Source organism: Sitodiplosis mosellana, unplaced genomic scaffold (assembly GCF_009176505.1).
Source record: "Sitodiplosis mosellana isolate CC-2019 unplaced genomic scaffold, AAFC_SMos_1.0 Smas_scaffold_3, whole genome shotgun sequence".
Classification (NCBI taxonomy): domain Eukaryota; kingdom Metazoa; phylum Arthropoda; class Insecta; order Diptera; family Cecidomyiidae; genus Sitodiplosis; species Sitodiplosis mosellana.
In genome coordinates, this window is record NW_022595246.1 from 6015579 (window position 1) to 6038481 (window position 22903).

Genomic DNA, 22903 nt, shown 5'->3' on the forward strand with positions numbered 1-22903 from the left:
AAAAAATATAATGATCCATGCACTTGAGAGCCAATGGTTGTTGCTAGCTCTTTTTTTTGCTTGCTGCTTGGTTTCACGAGGCGAACAAGTTGAATATGTCGACAAGATGTTGAAATTTTTTTCTGCTCGCATGCAACCCACCGATGGTCATCGCATATCGACGCTATTTTGGAATGAATTGAAATATTACTACGCCGATTGCATTCGTTTTTTTCGTCTCGCGCGGTTGTATGTGTGTGAGCACTCGCAATGAGTGTTTTTCTCCACATATTTCAAATACCAAATGTATCATGTACGTGATCATGTAAGTGCATTAACCAGACAATTATCGCACGTTTGAATGCAACAACAAAAAACACAATGTATACATTTTCAATTACAAATTGCCGATTAATTTGATATTTCCCTGTCAATTTTGCCGCACGACTTTTTTTCGCTTTTAAATTGTCTGTTCTGCTCGAAGAACTTTACTGAAAAATGACTTTTCAAAACTCGACAAAAACGGTACATTTGATTCGACCGAAATTTATGTCTGAATTTGATTGTTTGCCAGGCGCATCGAAATGCATGGAAATATGTTTGGCATGTTTCAAACACGTCGATACATATCAATGGTGTTCCGATTGAAATAAGCTCATTACAGCTTACGTAATAACACCGAGAGCAATTGCTTTTCGAAATTATTGACGTGCATATCACTCTCGACAAATTTGTGTACATTCGCAACAGGTGAATTCACTCAAATATGTAAAGACAGTCCATTGCATCCGTTGAAATGGCATACAAAATATACAAAAAGGTAACACACAAGATACACACAGAAAGGTATTTGCCGCTTGTTTCCATGTCGAACAAAAAAAATTGTGCCAGCGGCTACAGCATCAAAAGAGCGAACAAAAAGAAAGCCTGACGCAAATTTTGCTGAAAATATGATTAAAATATTAAAAGTAAATGTTTGCCTGTGTTGTTTTTTTTCTCGGTAAGGCAACTTCCACTTGTCTAAATACAAACGCCCGATGGCGATGTCGCGACAACAGTTTATCTACGCTACACTTTGTCGTTACACTTTTCTGTTCATCTCAGCCTGATGGGCTCACACACACACACACACACACACACACACACAACCATATCACAAAGTTTATTGAGTGGCTGAAAAATTTATTCGACACAAACATTGCGATGCGAATAATGCGTGGAATGGTCAATAGACCCGAACTCCAGAGAAAATATGCGGGCAAAAAAAACATTGATATATCAATAACATTTTTCGTCTTTATTTAAACAACAGGAGGAAAAAGAGAGATGGAGAGATTCGCTGGAAAATTATACGAAATGGAAATGGGCTGAATTATTGGAAAAAATAAAAATATCAAGCGACGGCCAGAAAATTATCGATGAAAATGTATAGACAGCCAATAATACAGAAAATTTTATTCAATCGGTAAATATTGAAGCATGCAAATATCGAGATATTTTTTGTTCACCATTCGAACAATATTCGATGTGCAGCAATTTTTTTCTCTCTCTCTTTCTTTTTTTTTCTCTGGCTGTCCCTCTGCCATCGATTTAAAATAATGTATTTTTTATAGAAAAAAAAATGGCAGGCTCATTGTTTTCTTTTAATAAATTCAAATATGACGAGAAAATGTAAATGTGCACGGCGCAGAGTTTTATCGAATAACGAGACGTACGCAGAAACTGAACAACAACAACTAATAAATAAAATACCATGGACAAGCCTGAAATAATATTCTCCGAGTCGATGGCAAACGTTTGCAGTACTATGTCGCACGATTCCAATCAGTGTATATATATATACTAGATTTGATAAAATTAACTGATATATTCGGGGTGCATGTCAATTTCAATATCGTCACGAACCCTCACAACATCCGGCCCATGATCGAAAATTTCGATTCGAACATATCACAATTTCGATGAATTGTCGTACAATATCTTCGAGCTGAACGAAAAAAAAACGCAACGAAGCGAACACAAATGTTTTATTGAGTTTTTTTCAGACAACGGCTGCTGTTGATATTTGCGTCTCCGCTCTTGTTTGCATATATCGAGTGAGTGGAAGAAACCACAACGACGAACAGGCGATGAGTAAATAATTGACTACACGCATATTTCTGCTTCTTTAGCCCATGTTTAAGTATATAAATTCAAATATTGTTGAAATTCGGTTTTCACACAAAACCAAATGGGCCGATCGCGATGGCGCCATTTATTCTCACAATTTACGATGACGCATTCACCAAAACAAATCAATTAAGACCATCGCATCGATTAAGATTTGCATCAAACAAGTAGCGTTAATATTTTATGTTTGAATTAAAACCCACCAAAAGCACAAGCAAACGGAGAAGTTTTGTGTATAAAGTTTCTTTACAAGTTTGTTGTAAAATTCAACGGAAACGCCATTAATTAAAATCGATAAAGTGGAAAAAGCGAAGAATTCCATCGGATCTTTCGGTTATTTTCAATTGCTTCTTCTCGCAATCAAATCGGGCGTATTTTTCGGCGCTGTGATTATTATATCATTGGCACTCGCCGCTCAAAGTCGACGGACGATTTCATCGACCAGAATCTTAGCCACATGTTATTAAAACCCAATACTTTCTCGAAACCAATTCGACGCCGATTGCGCAGCAGAATGGTCGATGTTTTTAAGATCAAACATGGGATTTCATTTCGAAAAAAAAAATAATTTTTCAATTCCACTATGGATTCCGTAAAAATCCGACTTTTTTTTTCTTTTCATCTCTCTTTCGATTTCTATCCATTTCTAATTAGCTCAAATAAACAATTTGGAAAACAAAAATGGAAGCCACAAAAGGTGTTGTTTGCCTCGTTCAGAAGCCTAAAATTGTGTTTATTAGCAAGTGAAATAAAAAATCCGAATGATTCGGTGTGTGAGATCTGGTTACCGGGTCATTGATTTCATCATGCCGAAAATCTTTGACATATTTTTATTAATACTCATCGATTACAGATCGTTAATTTGCGAATTGTGTTGTGAGAGAGAGCGAGAGAGAGAGAGAAGAATAAAAGCTAGCGACGGAACAACGGAAAGCGTCAAAAGCCAATGGAAACTGAGTTTTTGATTTCGAGAAATAGAAAACTTTCACAATTGTTTTTTTCTTCTTTCGTTCGCTTCTTTTATGCGTATAAAAATAGCGGTAATATTGATTCGAGCCCGTTTTGCGGTCACTATTGGCTTTTATTGTGCGAAGCCCGAAAAATTTCAATGGCAACATCATCGTTTACATTTGAGTAAATGGCCGCGTAGCTATTTGGACCAGAATGTTGTGTGCTCGAAATGAGCAAAGAACATCCATTCATGACATGTTTTGCACATTTTTAACGGCCACGCAAAACGAATACCCACGGCAGCAACAATGGAGGAATTCTTTGCTGTCAGACAAATGTACAGATTTGCTCATTTTATTGTCGACGGTTTGCTGATCGCGCTAATAATTTCCTCGTCGTCTTTGTGCCGCTGGTTCGGTGAATAATAACAAACATAAGCTCATGAACGATACAAAAAGACACAAAAACAAATGAAATAGACAAATCCCCACAGATACAAACACAAAACGCGCACATCTATAGCAGCACGTATAATAGGCATGTATACATTCTACAGAATGAGCGTAACGGCGCAAAAAAGAGATTCTCAAATAGTTAAGGTACTAAAACGAAGCAAAATGAAAAATATGTGTCAATTTATACGCTAATTACTTATGTTACTCTTGACTTATATTTTTCCGCAGAAGGTTTTAATGAATAGTACCATTGGCCTGTTCATTCAATAGCACACACACACACACACACACACACACACACACACACAATAACAGCGAACGAAGAGAACCGAAGTGAATGCATCAAACGATCATTGCAAAGAAAAAACAGCAGAAGCAGCAACAGCAGAATGTCGATTAATTGTGTTTCATTTTTCGTTTCGTTGGCATTTGTTTTGCTCTCTCTGGTGGATTTGCGCGTGCTTTTGCCTCGGCCAAGTTCTTTAAGAATTGTTTGGCCATGCTGCATGACAGCAACGCTCGGCAATAATTAAACGTCGTTTGTATATTGTGTGCATGTGTGTATGTGCTAAGCCTTCCGCTCTCAACAGCTACAAATTTGCTTTTCCCATTTTCTCTCGATAAGCGAATAAACGATAAAATATATATATATATATATATATATACGAAGCGTATTCTCGGACGATTCTTCTGCCATCGTAGTGCTTCGTGTTAAATGCTTAACTGTATATCTGAAGACCGTGTTGGATTTGGTCGTCGTATATATACCTATATGCTTTTTAGCTATTTAACGCACACTTCGCGAACGAAAGCCGTGTGCTCAATAAGCGGATGAACACGTACGTATGAACGTTGGTTCGTTCGGTCTCGGAATTGGAAAAGAGATAAACCTAGTCCGTACGTTTTGCTTGCTTGCACTGCCTTCAAAAAGTGTACGTGCACTAACGGTAAAAGTTCGTATGCTTCGTTTCGTGCCTTCTTTTTTTTCGGTGTTTGTGTGTCTCTATGTGTGTATATTTTTCGTGTGTGCTTGAGAAGGCCTTAATATTAAATGCATAAATTCAATTTAAACATTTATTAGCCAGATCTGGCGTGTCGAGAGATGAATTGATAATTGCATTGCCGATAATATCAATTGGCTCTCTCTCCTCCCACTTTGGAGCATTGGTACTTGCTTTGGGCGATGTTTGTTAACCTTGTTCCAAACAGGTTACACATTTTGAGATCCTTCGTCTAGTCCCTCGTCCGAACGCGTAAAAAATAACCAAAACCGACCGTATCACGTGTGATGACATCATCAATGTTGCATCGATATCATTTTCCATAGATTGTTATTCCAAAAATAGCGGGCGTCTCGCAATAGACTGAATTCAGCCTGAGCGACGAGTCTTTGACTCCCTGCATTTATCCAATAATCCAATAATACAATTCCAAAAATCGGCACAATCCATTCAGAAATACATTTGATATTTCATGAATGTTTTTTATTTCTCAATAAATGTATCTGATCGATGTCAATGAATGCCGAACGTATTTTTTTACTATCTAGAATTGCAGTTGTTATTTGATGTGTGTGTGTGTGTGTATGCGTTTATGTGTGAAATAAAACAGAAATATGTCAAAATGGATGCTGTTGAAGAAACAAATGGTCACAAAGTGTGTTTGTCGTTCATTTATCGCGGCGTTAACACGTTGTGATTGGCTTTGCTGCAGGTAATGAATGTTGTTTGCCATACAACAAGACATCCGATTTATATAATCAATTTATTCATATGGCAAGCGGTTCATCATCATCGATGTGAAAACGATGAAACAATGAAAAATAGATTTCGATCCGCCACGGAAAACTCGTCTCAATTCAGACTCACTCCGAGGTAAATCAAGTTATTTTTCTCTGAATCTCAAATTGAACTCGCGAACGAATACCAATCGAAAAAACGTGAGCTCGTGTATGCGATTTAAAATCTATGATGGCTAGCGAGCGAGTGTGAGCAAACCAAGAGACACACAGAGAGAAAGGAAAAATGATTGTACACTGACAGGTCGACATAAATAGGCACAACAACAACTATGACGAATGAAATTCTGCCGAAGAGTTCGTTCACCTTCAAACGTTTCATTCTCTATCTTTGTCTATCTCAGGATGTAGTTGTCTCTATCGGTTGCTCATCAAATCACTCACTCACTCACATATCAATGTTGGCTGTGGCTTTGAGAGCGCACTATAAATTATTAGTTTGTATCGCTATCTACCAATGCTCTGCTCTATATGTACGATAAATTACATCGCGTGGCCGTCAATACCAGATACGCAACGATCAAGCAGCCACAGCTGAAGAGAATAAAAGAGAGAGAAAGAGAGAAGAAGAAAGAAGGAGAAAGAGAGAGAGAGAGGGAGAGCAATTGCGTTCGTGGCCCCATAGCCACACACTATGTAACTGATTGTAGTGCTGTGTCGATGTTGTTACTTTTTTCTTCTCTTCCATTTTGTTGTTGTTGCTGTTGTTGGTTTTCTTTTTCGCCTTGTATTCATTCCTCTTGAGTGTTGCTCTTTTCCGAAGCCAAAACCATTTTTTTAGCCATATGAGAGTATGATGAACTATCGAAGACCACATTATTATGCGCATTTTTTAGACCAAACAAATACATTGTCACGTTTTTGCCATTTCTGCTCTTTGCCAGCATGGAGTGGCGGTGACGACGACAACGAACCACTCAATATGGTTCGATGAATGAAAAGAGCAAAAAGTCGCACAATTTGACGACGACAACGATGATGATGAGTTTTTTTTCTTTGTGCCGTTGTCAACGCGTTTTCGATGCAGTTTCAAGTGGAAGTGTAAGTGTTGAGTGCACGCAAACTCCGCGACGGCAACAATTCGAGGTGAAGCATTTTTTGTGTGTGTTTGATTTACAGTTTCAATCGTTTATTCAACCATTGATACAATGAGCTAATGCTCAACTTGTTTAACATGTTTTTTTTTCTCTCAATTTTTGCCACATACAAGCTCGGTATTGTTATGGGATTTTTTTTGTTGTTTTGATGTCATTGCAGATGTTTCACACAACAACTGCGTGGAAAATAGAAAATCGAAACGTCGTCGGCGCGCCATCAAGCAACGACGCAACAAGAAATGGTCGCTAATTTCTTGGATGTCGTTGTTATATTTTTTTTGTTCATTTTCGATTAAGTGGTGACAATTACGTCTCTTTTTCCATTATTATTTTTCAAGTTATTTTTTTCTCGATGGATTTTTCTCATCTCTATGTGGATGCATTCATGGGGCAATGCCAACAGCAATTCAAGAAACTCTTCAACATTAAATCGTCTCGTCGGACATGTTTTTTCTCTCACATCGATGTCTAAATGCCTTGTCAAGCAATTAAAACAACAAAATGTCGTTCGGTGAAAAGTCCATCGAGATGTTTCAATTGAAATGAGAGAGAAAAAGCGAAAAAAAATAGTCGCATTGTGCATACATGTTCCAGAAAAAAAAACTTCAATCGACTGAGAAAAAAATGTAATAAAAAATCAATTTTTTCGAAAGGAAAAAAAAACAGTCGGTGAAAAAAAGCGCTGCTGTTGAATAGTCATTGCAAAGTGTTAAGCATAAAATGTTGTATGAAAATGTTGTCACTGGTGTATGTGCAACACCTCAAGTGATTAAAATCCACAGCATATGGACACACATATATTTTTTGTCGGTCCAATTTTCATCTCTTCATTCACACCATTGGGCAACAACATGAATCGTAAATGGAAGATATTCAGCAAATGATGCTCTAGCGGCATCTATACGGTAGAGTTTAGAAATTTGATTAAATGATTTCGTCACAAGGTTTACCCAAATATTGGAAATGGTCATTTGTCAAAAATGGCATTTTAAACGTCATTCATGATTCATGTTAGTGAACTTCCGATAGGGAAAAACAGAACTCTGAAAGGTTTTGGATCTGTTGAATATAATAACATTGTGCTTCACAGCGTTGCCATTGGGTTGTTATCGTTGAGTGTACTTTTTTTTCGTTGTTGTTGTTGTCCCCGAGTCAAACGGATTAATCGAATTATAAACGCCGTATTTGCATAATTACATTTTGGAATTCGGCGTCTGATGCGATTTTGTTTTGCCGGCTCATGTGTTGCACCGCTTAAATGCCGTTCTGCACCGAATTTCAACATTTTACATACGTACGTAGTGCGAAAGCTTGCAAAAGCGAGAGAAACCGTCGTCGTCTACGTCGTCGTCGTTGTCGACTACGGCAGGAGACGGTCGACACCGAGTTGTTTATGATATTATTATGAGAATGTGTGAATTATAATTAGCTGGCTTTGGGTTGGCACAATCCTCGATCTTTATCATTCCACTCGAATGAATGTTTCAATATTTTTATGCGAGTATTTTTGTTGTTGTTGTTGCTGATGCTGTTCGTCGGTGCTTCTGTGCGTTGCGCATATGTATAGTTCGTTCTAGCTGTACTCGTCGGCCGATTACATCTCGATAATCTCTTTGCTGTCTCCATATTTCACACAACACTATTCTTTGTCGAATGCACATGAATTTATATATGTAACATTTACAATGAACGATTTTGTTAAACGGGCAAAAAAGTTGCTTCGCTAACAAATATTCCATGCAAACATCGGGTCGGCTAGCGTGAAGCTTTCCCTCCTCCACTGTTTTTATTGTTTGGCGGGAATACAACAAACGCACGTATGCACATTACTTCGCAAAGCCAACACACATTGAGTGTGTGACAGTGGCTTTATTTTAAGCATGTGGCATGATTTGCACTAAATCGAATTATAATTAATGACCATCCCCATTTTCAAATTCTCAAAATATCGATTGGCCGCCGCTTCTTTTTTCTACCGCATCATTCTAAATCTATAATTAATTGAATGTTCAATGATGATTTGGATATAAATGAAAACTATGCCCAAAATCGTAATTAATTCCCAGTGAATTCATTTCAATTTCCCATTGAAATGAAGCATGATAATATAATCGATATATTTTTCTCTCTCTCTCTCTCTCTCTCTGTCTCTCTCATAGCTGTGGAGCAGTAAAATTGCGGTCCAAACAATCCAATTTAATGCGCTTTGTTGCGAGTACCAAAACTCAAGCATAATCATGTGGTTTTTCGTTCAATTTTCCTTCAATTTAAATTGTTGATGCGGTTTCAAAAACTTTTCAGACGAACCCAACCAGAAATGTAGACAGATAGAAAGAGTGACGAAGATAGGGACAAAAATGCGAATTTTCATAACAAGCAAATATTTCATAAATTTTAAGTACACTTTGAAGAGTTAACCGAGTCAAAAGCTGAAAATGCCACAATGTCGAAAACTCAGCAGGACGCAAATTATGCAAATAATCGGGCACATAGACACCATTCCAAACGCAGCACCAGCAAAAAACAGATTCGCTTTGTATGTGTACAATGTACATGTATATTTTGCGAGTCTTAGTTGACCAAAATCCCTGTTAATGCTCTTTCTCTCACTCGGGTTTTCATTACTTTAAATATATATATATATATTTATTCATTACACGTGTCAGATGAACGACCACGATATATTTCCCTTTTACCCTCTGGTCGTTTTTTTTTTCACTCCGGCTCGCACATTCAGCGTTCACGCCATTGTGTATGAGTCTGGTGTGCCGAAAAAGAATCTTGTGCCGAACAGCCGAACGTGAATGGAATAAACAACTGAGCTGGAAAAAAAGGCACACACCATCGAGTCGATAGCAGTGACTGCTCTAAAATGTGGAGTGATGTGAGTCTGATCATTGGGCCGTATTAGTAATTAGCAGAAAGTTTTTTTTTGCTGTCGTTGGTGCTGCCATTTGATGTCGATTTACTTGCTCATTGGCCAATTGGCCAATATATATATTCGAGTGAAATCTCAAACTACAAATTCGACTAAACTAATGGATTATTTACTGCACTACGAGCAATTTGGTGTGCTAGACTAGCACTGTTATTGTACGAGACACGCAAAATATATCGATGCGGTAAATTGATACATTAAAAATCGATTAGGCTAGACGCGCGCATTGTCTCTCTGTTGGGAAGTATGCACTGGCAATGTGATATGTATATTTGTTTGTTTCCGCAATGAAAATGAACGCTTCCAACTGCAAAATGTCCAACTGCAAACAAATGGCGTTTATAATTACCATAATAGTGGCAAAGTTTTCCAAACTTACCATCGAATTTTATTGACTTTTCTTTGGCGAAAAATGCAACATTTTGACATTTTACTCAATTTAAGTTAGTTTGTTTGGAGTAAATTGGATGGCAATGTTGGAATAGTTCATTACGCATATAAATCAAATTAATTAAGTGTACGCAGTTGACGCATAGTCGTTAATTTACATAATATCAAATTCACACACACACACACATTTTCATGATATAGTAGAACATTTAAATTGAAGGGATCTCATTTACATGAATATCGGTGTGGGGAGCAGGCCGTTTACCTTTTACCTGTTTAGTGAATAATTATGGCTGTGTGTGCTGTAATATGTTCCGATTAGTTTTTGTGCGAGCAGTACACGCGTTCGTTTGCGTCAGCTGCACTCACTTAGTTTCGTAAAATTAGAGCAATTTTTTCACAATTTATGTGTGCACTCGTGCATCGAACGCAAAATTGAGCACTTGTTGTAATTTAGTTGTATACGTATATCTCTCACCGGCTCGGAATTGGCAGTGCATTTGATTGAAAGCCGAATGAAAATTGCCGAGATAAAATTACAGTATCGTTTTCATTAATTTCTTCTTGTTTCGACAAATAAATTAGTCACAAGCCAGCAACAACAACGAAAAAAGTTCACTACATTGTAATTTGAGCAGTGTGTTAGTTTAGTTAATGTGTTGATAACATGTGTAGAACTTATCGCAACAAAAGCAGCACCAACAACAACGAAAATGGCAATCTCAAGAAATCAGATGCAAAACGTGTCGATGTGCAGACAGAGCATTTAAGAGAATCGATTCAATATCGCAAGCGATCTCTCTTCAAACACGCACGCAACAAACATTCAATACTTCTTGTAAGACCCAATTGTCAAGTTGAGTGTTTAAACAATGCCGTTGAACAACACCATGCGACAATTTTCGTGCGGGGCGGAAAGTTGGGGAAATTGCATGTGTTCTAATTGATCACATTAACGCTTTGAGATTGCATGCGTGCTAAAACTGCCACTCAAAACTTGACACACAAAATCATGACGACAAAACGAAATTGAGCATCGCTGCATGAATGAGCACTGTCACCAAAATCCAAAATTTAAATTGGAATTATTTTCATGTGGCTTAATTACTCTGTTCGCAGCCACAGTGACATCGCATGTTAAATATGAAATGCTTTCGAATTCATTTAAATTGGAAATTCCAACAGTTATTTTGCGTGTGTTTTGATAACGCCAAAGAAAATCTTGCGGCTTCAACCATGTGGCTGTTTTCTTCGTTATCAATTCGCCCTCTAGTTGTCAAAGCACACGATAAGAAATTCGATGCGTAATAGCTCCAGTGGAATTTCTAGTGCCATGAAATGAATTGCAGACAAGCGCCTAAGAATTATGATGATTTTCAACTACTTTGTCTTCTTCTTGTAATCGCAAATCAAATGCGAAAACTAATCGAGCACTTCGTAATATATGCCTCCCCCCCACAGATTTATACTGGGAAAAGTTTTGTGGTTTTGAGCGGAGACGCTTGAATCGATTACGATATTCGTGACTTGGAAATGTTTTGCAGATATTTTGACGCATTAATTCATAAATACGAAGAACTAAGTCAATAAACGTAGAACCAAGTCAGAGTTTCCAGCTATTAATTGCTCGATAAATTAGCTAAATTTTATTTAATTCGTAATAAATTCGTTTACACACACATACTCACACACATCACGTGTGGTGATTTGTGCTCCGATACAAGAACCTCATAACAATTAAATGTATGCAGCATTCGAATGGAGTGAACGAATGAGTTTACTTTTCAAAATTTAGCCAATGAAAACGAATTTCACAAACAAATAACCCATTAGCTGTTATCTCCATCGACGGGAACATGAATACTGTCCTAGATGAATCCCGGGAATTTGCGACGCGGTTTCGATTTATTTTGTACGTGCGGCATTGGTATTGTCACTGTCACTGTTAATGTATTGTGATCACCGCGTAGGAAAAATCTAGCTGTTTTTACATTATTTTAATATAGTTATTTTCTGGTCAATTCATCGAATGATTGCAATCGGTCATTGCTTGCTATTTGACCATTTTCAATTTTGATTAAACCATACATGGCTTTTAACGGCCATAATATAGCTTTAGAGAGAGAAAACGTGCTTTTGTCTATTGTTAGCAGATTCTCTTTCTCTCTCTCTCTCTCTCTCTCACTCATCGTTGGTCTAGTAAATGAATACTATTCCATTATAGAGTCGGCAAATTGCTGCATTTCCAAACAACATGTTGAAACGAGCCTGTCAAATCATTGTTTTCGATGTTCTTTGTTGCTGATTGAACTGAGCGCAACATAAAGCATGCGTTGAAAGGGTGAAGCACAACAGCACACACACACAGATACAAATACAAATACATAGTTTAAGCAAAATTTGTAATTATCCGATTTGAAACATGCATTGAGGTTGACAATAGCGACTGCGTATTTGTTAGTGCTATTGAATCTACATATTTTAGTGTACAATTGCATGATAACGTAAATGCATTAAATCGTTCGCTTTTGATGTATCATCCGGAGCATTTCCAGTAGACATGCCTTTGACACGGAGAAATTATTTTAAGCATGAAACATTATACACACGGCAAACATATTTTGAGTTGTTTAGGCCTACAATGTTGTGTACACCGTTCAAAATCTCGGTGTACGGTCCAACATTGCTGTGTTGACGGGCATAAATTACCAATTCGAGTATGAGCACATTTTTGCTGTTCCATCAACCAAAGGAAGTAGAAAATAAAGTACAGATAAATCCCGTGTATCATCTCCACTTGTATTGTTTTTTACATTGAAGGGCGTTGCACGCACCTTAACATTCACAATACAAACTCAATGCGAGTGGAGACGCCTCATGAAAAATGGCACAGATTGCTAGTGCTAAGGTTTATCTGTACTTTGACTCATCGAATGTGATTTGTTGCATTTTGACATGTTTTCGAAGCTCGTCACCATGTCTTTAAATAACCGCTGATCAAACGCCAGCAAGCGAACGAACAAGCGAATGAAACAATGGTAGTGAAAATCGCTGGAAATCAGATTAAATGCATTATGAAACGATATTGTTTGAAATTCCCTTCGGTGATTTGCGTTGAACATACTCGGAATGGGGAATCCATATTCGAGCCTCCAGACTCCTAACCACTCATTCCACATCGCACCGTTAAAACCGACGCATTTGTGCTTTTTGGTGTGATATGAAATTCCATCATAAAATTGTATGCGCTATGTGAAATATTGTCGTAATCAAATACGCACGTCGAATTATCTTTCTATCTGGCTCTGACAAAATTGGTGAATTTAGAACACTTTTACCGCAACAAACAAGCAAACACACGCGCAAACATGTGAACGCATATGAAAATCAGTCGAGCCAATTCATGCGAAATTCCAACCAAAAACGTTGCGATGCCGTTAAATAATTATGTTATTTCCTTCGCTTGGAAACCAATACATTTCGCTAGGATCAAATTTTCACAACGTTCATTCGCTTGCTCATGTGAAGGAAACACCATCAGCGCCGATTTTTCCGTGTCAAAAGTTTACAGTTTTAATTGGAATTTGTAGAAACACTCGGTTTTGATATGTGGTTAATACGATCTAACATGCGTTCGTGAATCGTTTAATTGAATTAATAATTCATAGCTGCTTCAAGGCAGTGCACTCATTTTGGAAAATGTTGATGTGAAATTAACTTTTCATCATCAGCTATATAGTTTTCGACGTAAATGTTCGTTATTTTTTTTTTTTTTTGCCGACGTTCATTCTCATGGCATAGCAAGTTTTAATCACTTCGATGTCATGGCAATGATTTCCCAATTCCTAGAATCCATCGCTCATCTCGTGAGATACTTATAAACTCTTATGCACAGAAAAGCGGGATTAGAGAAAAAATCGTTAGTGGATATTATGTTTTGTACTTGTCGCATTTTTTTTCCTTCTAAAGTGCCACGGGCAACTATTAAATAAAAACAAACTTTGTTAACAAACTCCAAGTGACCATTTTACTTGTGACGCATATATGATTGTGTGCGTATATAATTTTAAATGAATCTCATGTTTTTCCGTTTAATTAAATTATGGCCCGTTGTAATGATATCATATACCAACATACAAGTTCTCTTTGTAACTCTCGCATCCGTCTGACATAAAACATCTAGGCTGAGAATAATTTGGAAAAAATTATCTAATTTCCTATGTCGTTTGGCATCGTGTTACACAGTAGTATATACCTAATTTCATTGTAAGCCTTCTGAAAAGCGAAACAAATAAATTTCCCAATTTCTTTTTTGTCATCATTGTCATTTGTTCATGTGACAAAACTGACAAGCAACAGTCGAAGCAGCAACATAAAGAGAATCAAGTCGAGATGTTGCTATTGCTATCTCTCCCTCTCTGTTTCTCGCCTTAAACATGGACCATATGAGCATATTCATCGTTTCGACAGAGAAAATTGTCGCTGCTGTCATATTTGCGTCGTAAATGCAAATTCTCAACGTGTTTAGTGATACAAATCAGCATGACAGACGAAGCAGCTCATAACACACTCACTTACTCGTTTGCTCACACCAACACCATACCGACACACATACAGAGAGAGAGAGAGAGAGTGTGTGTGTGTGTAAACACTGGAAACATTTGTTTTTCGTTATTTCCCGTACATAATTCGTTAAATCAATGTATGATATGACGTATGTGATCGTGTTCGCGCGCCAGCCACTCACTAGGCCTCACAAAGCATACAATATTTGGTTTGTGTATGCTTTGTGCTCCACAATTGCCGTTCTTTCTCCTTTATATGCAGCATTTGACAATTTATTCAAATAAAACCGAAAATTGGTACATGGAAAAACAAAGCGAAGTATGTTGAACAGCGCAAACACAATATACGCTGGATCAGGACACAAGTACTTATTGAGAACGCGTTGTAAGTGAGCGCGATCTCACAAGTTGAAATGGTGGTGAATTACGTGAATTACATATTTTATTGCCACACACATGAAATACTTTAAACGGTTCGTTGGCCTATCTATTTTCACATGTCACATTCATTTTCTAAGTCACATTCTCTTGCTCTCTTCGCTCGCCTCACCCGCGCACACCTCAATCTATAACCTAAACATTTTCTTGGCATTTCTGGTTGTCATTTTGGTTTCATTTTTTTTCTTCTCTTTTTTTTCCGAGGTAACGAATGTTTGAATTCCTCTGCGCACCGAGTGCAATTCAATCTATTTCTCTCTCGCTTTTTCTTGTACGTATTTTTCCAGAATTATGAAAGAGCACTGAAATAACTGTGCAACGAAATGGACTGAAAAACGCATACATTCACTATGTATAGTAGTCATGATTGGAGTTGTTTGTGAGTTTGTTGCGCTTGAGAAATGGTATCAAGTATCCGATTTATACAAATTTAGAATGGCATACAATCCAGTTGATGCTGTTACGCCTTTCAACAAGCAAACTTTTATCCACCACCATAAGAGCATACAGCGCACCACAACTACTTCTCTCTCTCTCTCTCTCTCTCTTTCTCTCTCTCTCTCTCGTTTGCATTTCCAAGCAATGCTTTTCAAGAATTTCATACAAATTCTTTCAACTAATTCTTCGGTAAGATGATGTGGCATGGACAAGAAAAGCGTTTTAACATTGGGAAAAAGCAATTTCATCAAGTAATATTTCAACATTTAATTTCCGATGCGCTTGTGATGATGCTGCTGCTGCCGCTGCTGCTGCGACTTTGCTCTGTAAAGCCCGAAGGTAATTTCGGATGATTGCTCATCAGTTCAGGATGCCAGTTCATTTTCATTTGTGCTGTTGCTGTTCGGTAAAAGCGAAATCGGATTTTCGCTTTAGCTGTGTTTCAAATTAAAATTCAATTTCAGCATTTCCATTCGTTAAAATCGCATGGGCCCGCGCGCAATCAATTCCAAACCAAACGAACGAAAATTGGCTTCATACAAATAAATATTTATGCTTTAAATGGCAGAGATTTTCTTAGGATAACTTTTGCCGACAACAACAACAAAAACAACAACAACGACGATGAGTACGAGGAGGTGGAAGACACACAGCAAAGCAAAAGGAGGGAAGAAGAAGAAGAAGAAAATCGATTTTTACTCCATCTCTCGCATTTTAAAAAGAGATTCACATTGCAAATACCATGGATTATGTTTGGGAAACGTGAGAGAGCACATGAATGAAAATGATGCGATGTTGAATAGACTCACGAGCCCGAACAAGAAAGAACACAGACATCCAGTAACATGGGAGGAGAGAGAGAGAGAGAGAGAAAGAGCAAGAGATGGAACCGAATAGAGAAAGAAAGTCAAAGAGCTTCTTAAAAACGGCAAAATGTAGATTAATTGAATTTGTGTACCTCAATTTATTCATAGTGCCGCTTGTTTATGTCGACTTTTTCCATTTTCGGAAAATTGTTCGAACGAGGCATTGCTAAATGGTTTGACATTTAGGCAAATAGAATGAGAATCTCTGCCTCTTTCTCGTTCTTTCTCTTTTGCTATGCGTTGTGAATCAAAATTAAATTCATTGACACAGGCACTTAACTGGGCGGACAAGAAAAAAAACCGTATATCAAATAACCGAAATCACTTGGAAAACTCAATGTCATCATTCTTAATTAAATATGAAGATGAATTCGACGGCGGCCAAAGCCATTTATAGTGAAGAATGATCAAAGTAAATAATTGAACGAATGCGCTTTGCAAAGAACAAACGGTTTTTATGAGTTTTTCATGCAAATGTGTGTACCGAGGAAGAAAACGACTCTTCTCTCCAGTTCGCCTTCGAAGGTGATGAACATAAGCAAAGAAGTTCGGAAGCGAAAATTCACTCGATACATTTGTATTTGCCTCGTGTGCAACTGTGATTCGATAACTATATGACCAACGTGTGTGTGTGTATCAACTGGGCGATTATTATAGAATATCTTTCCCATTTTTTTCCTTCCTCTTTTGTTTCGTTCAATGTGAATGCGCGCGTGAATCGAATTTCAAATCGGACTGAATGGCATGGGTACGACAAGTCGGTGACTATTTTCTTCTTTTTTGTCGTCGTCGTCGTTGTCGTTGAAGGTGAATATTTGCACGTACAATGGCTATAAATAATGAAGTTCGAGGCTTTCCGCTTTATCGAATGAACTGAATGAATATAATTTTACTTTGTTATCAATATTTGTGTACCGTTATTTATGCCCATCTCTCGAGAACTATACACCGTCACACCTATACACTTTGCAGCATGAATGTAGAGCTTGCTGTTTCGCTGCGATTCATTTGCATTTAAGCGTTCAATAACACAGGAAATTGTTTGCGATGTGCTTGTAAGTGCCAAAGTATTTCTTGTTGCCCGACAACAAACACACTTTGGCTGAGAGATACACACAACGAGCGAACAAGTGAATGTGCGAGTAAGCAGGCAAGTCGATGTCAAGCGAGTGAAGAGTGTTTTCCTAATAATTCGTCATTTGCATATTATTTTCCGTTGAATTGGCTGCGCAATGAACTGAACGTAAGTACTAATCTGGATGCCTTGCGTATATGTAAGTGTTGGCAAGTGCATAAATCCGTTGTTGTCGTCGTCGTCGTTTGCCATCATCGTCGTTGATACACACTGATTAATTTGCTCTTGATTTTTCTCTTTCTATCCATTTTCTTCTCCCCATCTATCTGTGTGCATATTTTCATGTCGTTGTGATTAGTTCGTTCCACGGCAAATCAAATGAAAATTGAATCGATACGCTTATTGAAAACTGGTCGTTGTTATTTATCAACTAATCAAGCGGTTGTTTCGCGCATTGCCGATATCTAATCACATCCAATGCCAGCAAGTGCGCACTATCGTCGTGGTAACAATCGAAGCGCAAATGGCATATAATTTATTAATTGGTTTGTGAATTTCACAATGAAATGTGGTGAAAAGATAATCGAATGTCAATCAATTGATAATGCATTTCTCTCTATCTCTACCCTGTCTCAGCGCCATCAATTTGACAGTTCAATACACTTTTCCTGCGCTTAATTAGATTGATTAAATCGAGTCGCAAAGATATTTGCGGTGAGACTGGAGATGAAGGTGAAATGCGGAAACCACAATGGATTTGGCTATCTGGTAATAATTATTTGGTGATCCTCTTATATGGACTACTTTGGATACTGTACATGCGATTTACACTGTTGTGTTGTTAATTGCAAAAAAATAAACCATTCTTACCTGGTGGTATAACGCTACCGATCGCAGCTGTTACTGGATACTGCACTGTGTCAGCACGTGCTACCGAATTCGAAATTAATCCAACTGTGTTAAGTAGCACAAGTGCAGCGCACATATTTAGCGCCGCATTCCATGTGAACGGCCGAAAATGCTTTGTGAATGCTGTTGCTGCTGTCGTTGTTGTTGTTGTTGTTGATGTTCTGTCATTGTTGCGGCCACTACCACATCGAGCAGCGGCTGAACGATGAGGCGATGTCATGGAAGACACCCACATTTTTTTCACCACCTGTAGCACAGTGGTGCCACTGCTCTCACTGTATTCAAACACAAAATGGTTCTACCGAACTGAATTTACTTATTTTTTTTTTATCAAATCGTAATAAATCTATTTGCCCGATTCACCGCACATTCGGGCCTCTTTCAATTTCCATCAAGTACAACCGAAAGAAAATGGAATTCGATTTTGTTGTTGTTGTTAAAATACTGTAACTTTATTAATCGTTTTAAATCCCCACTTTTCTTATGATAATTTTAACTTTTTTTCACACCGCACCAAACCAAAAATCTATCTTTTTTGGATGAAACTTTTCTTTTCCTTCTGTTACTTATTTTACAAACACCGAAAATGTCGTTTTTGTTTACACTGCGTTCTGTAGTAACTTTCTCTCGTTGGCGTTTGTACGCGCGCGCTTTTCACCTTGCCGGCTGCAAAATTGATTCTGCAATAGACACAAAAAGAGAGAGAAAGAAAAAGAAATTAAAAAATTATACGATTTAACATTGAAATCGGCGGCGTGAGAGATTCGTCGTGATCGAACCTTTCAAGTCACACAACACATTCATACGAGCGGCAGCTGCTGAGTAATGAATGAATTGTTATTTTCTTTTTTTGAACAATTTGTTGTTTTTCTTTCACATTTTCTGAAAATTTATTCGCATCTATATGCACACGTATACAAACACATTACTGACACACAAACTGAGACGAGAATGCTGTTGCCGTTGTTGTTGTTGTTGTTACTATTACTGTTGTACCCGGAGTTGTGTTGCTCTGTTGTCAGCGCTCACGACAGACCGCGAATCATTTGTCTGTAATTGACTCGAGCTATTGTTTGCAGAGAATGCGATGCAACATCAGCCATTGTTTTGTGTGTTAATGGAAAAATTTGATTTCGTTTTTCACTTCAAACGTGAAATCTAAGAGCTATAATTAAAATGAACAAGTCCGAAAACGAGGCAAAACAAGAAGCGAGAGCTGAATGAAGAAGCGGCAACAGCAGCAAATGCCCTTTTGTTTCACGAATAAGAGAAGCCTATCATCGTGTCGATAATGAATGGGTCATGAATTGTAACGGTGCACAACATGGCAGTCAAAATTTATTGATTGTATGACAATCGGATCGTGCATCAGTCACCCAGCGAGAAAACGAACGAGAGAGTGAAAGACAACGACAGCGACAGCAGCATGTACTTTATGTGGTTGAACTTTTGCAATATTGTGAGACGAACATGTTTTGGGTGAATTGTGATTTGAAAATTAGGCCAAATATCATGTACACGATGCCATTGTTTGAGAACACAACACCACAAGACAATTCATGAATCAAATCAATTTTCATGTGTACACATGTACTAAAATTAGTGAATTGAATGAAAATTAAAGTGTTTCCGCACTGAACATTAAAAAGCCGTAGGCACCGAGTTCAGATCAAATGACCAAAAATAACGTCAAGTCGAGTCGAGTCAAGACCGCCTAGGTGAATCGCCATCTCGATCTTTTTACTTGCTTCAACCGACTTGACTCAAGCGGCAGCGTAGTCAATAGCTGCCTTTTTTTATTCTCTCTCTCATGCGTATATTTTCCTTTTGTGTATTCATGGGGCCGCATTGTCGTTCCTGTGCCGTTCATTTAAAAATTCAAACCAAAAACCGGAAGAATAAAGAATACTCAATTGGAATTAATCGAATAAATTCCAATTAGACATCTTTTTTGAGTGGTACGCACAAGCACTTACTGCGTTTGTGTGTATCACTCTCTCTCTCTCTCTCCCTCTCTCTTTCGCTCAGTCTCGCTCTTCATTGCACCACCATACACACATATTAAATGGTGTAAACTATTCTATTTGAAATATATATACATTTTAAATGCAAATTATGCGCACCGACTTCAATGCGGCCACTCCATAAATCCAATGATAGAAGATAATAAGATTGAAATTGGAAGAAGCGTTCGAGAAGATGTACATGTGAGCAAAGGAGCGAGTGATAACAATGACACCAAATGTCCGTACACAAGCCAACCAACCAAGCAACACACACTAAACGAACCGAAAAACGATGATTATTACGCAAATAGAAAACGCAATCGCCGCAAAATCGGTTTTGTTGTCAGTGGCAGCAGAAAGAGAGAGAGAGAGAACCGTGATGCGTATACATTGATTATATTCATCTCATTTCAAGCGAACGAACCACAAACATTTCAATTTGACTGAAAACAACAAACCCAGTGGTAAGAGCAATCACAAAATGTGAACACAAAGAATTAAATGAAATTAACGCGCGAGAGTTACGGAATGTTCATGAAGAACTTGAAACAATTTCACTCGGAATTCTACGAGTGAGAATGACGACGACGACGACGATGCCGACAACAGTCCGACAGTGATGAACGAAAATTAAACTAAAGACGTGGAATAAAATGCGAGAGAGAAAGATAGAGCAACATAAAAAAGAAGTACTTTGACAACAAATTATTTCAATATACAACGAAATGTTGCGCGTTGTCTCTTTCAATTGATGTAGAGAGAAAGAGAGAGAGCGCGAGAGCGAGAGCATGCACACTGCTCACAGGAAATTGTACTTGTGGAACGAAACACTAGCACTAACAAAACGCATCGTTTGGCTCGTCTTTGTTTTTCGTCATGCACTTTTTTTCTGCTGCTGCCTTTCGTCTGCTGCTGTAGTCGCTGCCGCTGCTGCTTTTGTTTTGTTCCGTTGTGCATCACATTGTTATTATTATTATTATTATATTCGTTTGTTCGTTGTTATTTTCTAAAATTACTTATGCAGTAGCAGTGAAAGTTGGATTTCATGTGTGCAAACATGGACATTTATGCATAATAAACTTAAAATGTCAAGACAAAATATGCTCTTGAAAAATACATGAAAATACACACATCAAACAAAATCTCTGGACTACAATGCAATGCACTTTTTGTTGTTGTTTTCGTTTTCGTGTTGGAAAAAGAAGCGAGAAAAATTTCATTTTCTTAACAAAGTCTGTGGCTCTCTCGTTTGTTTTCTTCGCTCGACAAACATGTGTGTACCGTTGGTGTGGCTGCTGCCAACGGCATTGCTCAAGCATATTACTCGGTTCGTTTCATCGTCGTCGTCGTCGTCGTCGTCGTCTAGTTTTGCTCTCTCAATATCTACAATTTTGCATCTACATTTTCAGAATGCATTTTAACGCTCTTGTTTCAGATCTGATAATTAAATTTGTACAACGAAATGAAATTTTCGAGAAAATGAACGAACCGGAGATTTCTATCGTTATTTTGTCTTGAAATGTGACGTTCAATCTTATCAGGCAACATCATTCTTTGTTCATTTCAAATTTAGAATGGAAACGTGAATGAATTCGACCTATATTCATTCGCATATATAATAAAGGTTGGCAATTTCGTATACAAAAGTGCGGCACATTGCATTTTATAATCGGCGGTCGTGATTTGAATCGTCAATTCAGCGCAAAGGATACACACACACACACACATCGATAATTCCTCCAGACTAATGCACATCGGTTGAAATGTTCAATTTTCCAAGAATTACGATTTCTCATGCCAGACGCATTAAGTGGCTGTGAGATGAAGACGAGAGTGAAAACAACGTCGACGACGACTACGGCAAACAATAATAAAATGAAAAGTGCATAATTTGTGAATGTGTAAAGTGATTTGGCAATGAGCAGACATTTGCTGTTTTTTTTGCATACACACACCGAGACTAAATCAAGCTAGAGCCTGGAAATACTATACACAATTGAAATACGAAATAATTGATATATTTCGTCTTGAATGCGCGACTCTGTCTGCATACACGGAAATTGCATTAAATTGAGCACATTTTCAAGTGGGCGCGAAAGAAGAGAGAAAAAAAACACACGATCTACTCATTCGCCGTCATTCTTTCTTTTCGTGTTTGGATTTTTTTTTTCGTTTTTCGTTGAAAAAAATGAAACAATTTACGTTCGTACGTGCATGACATTTGTGCAATTCAAACAACCTTATTCAATTAGAGAATCGAATACGACTGTTTGCTCTATGGCGGCTGCTGTTTGCAGGCTGTCGAGGAAAGAGATACGAACGAGAACGAGTGCGAGTGAAAGAGCAAGAGACCAAGACACATCGAGTGTTAAATCATTGCTCGCATCTGTAAATGAAGTGAGTTGTAACAATTTATGCTTGATTTTCTTACGAGTTCATTTAACACAAGACAGGAAAATTATACAGCAATCGCGTTTCCGTGCCGTCGTTGCCGTCGTCGTCTCTAGCTCGCTCGCCATGGAAATGAATGATGTGATTTACGCTATTTGCTTGGCATTCATTTGTGTTGAATCATCAGCTCAGCTGCAGTGATAAGCTCTTAACAATAGAATGAAACAATAACTCGTTACTGTTCAGTTGCACGATAACGAAATTCATGGTCCGAAATAATACAGTGTCGCTCTGTCTTGGTACGTGTATGTGTGTGTGTATGATTTGTGTGCGCTACATTCGACGATTATGGCTCAAAATTATTACTTTTCTTTATCCCTTTCGCTCGTTTTAGCCACAATGCAAATGCAAATTTTCATTTTTAATGTTCAACTGAGA

The 22903-nt window shown here is 37.8% G+C and overlaps 1 protein-coding gene across 1 annotated transcript in view; it reads right to left on the reverse strand.

Moving 5' to 3' along the window:
• Positions 1-18303, reverse strand: part of LOC129565767 (low-density lipoprotein receptor-related protein 2) — an 87815-nt gene extending 69512 nt beyond the window's left edge. Inside the window, exon 1 of the mRNA XM_055440981.1 lies at positions 18030-18303. Within this exon, the coding sequence (XP_055296956.1) occupies positions 18030-18303 (274 nt within the window). The remainder of the gene's footprint in view (positions 1-18029) is intronic.
• Positions 18304-22903: the final 4600 nt, after the last annotated feature.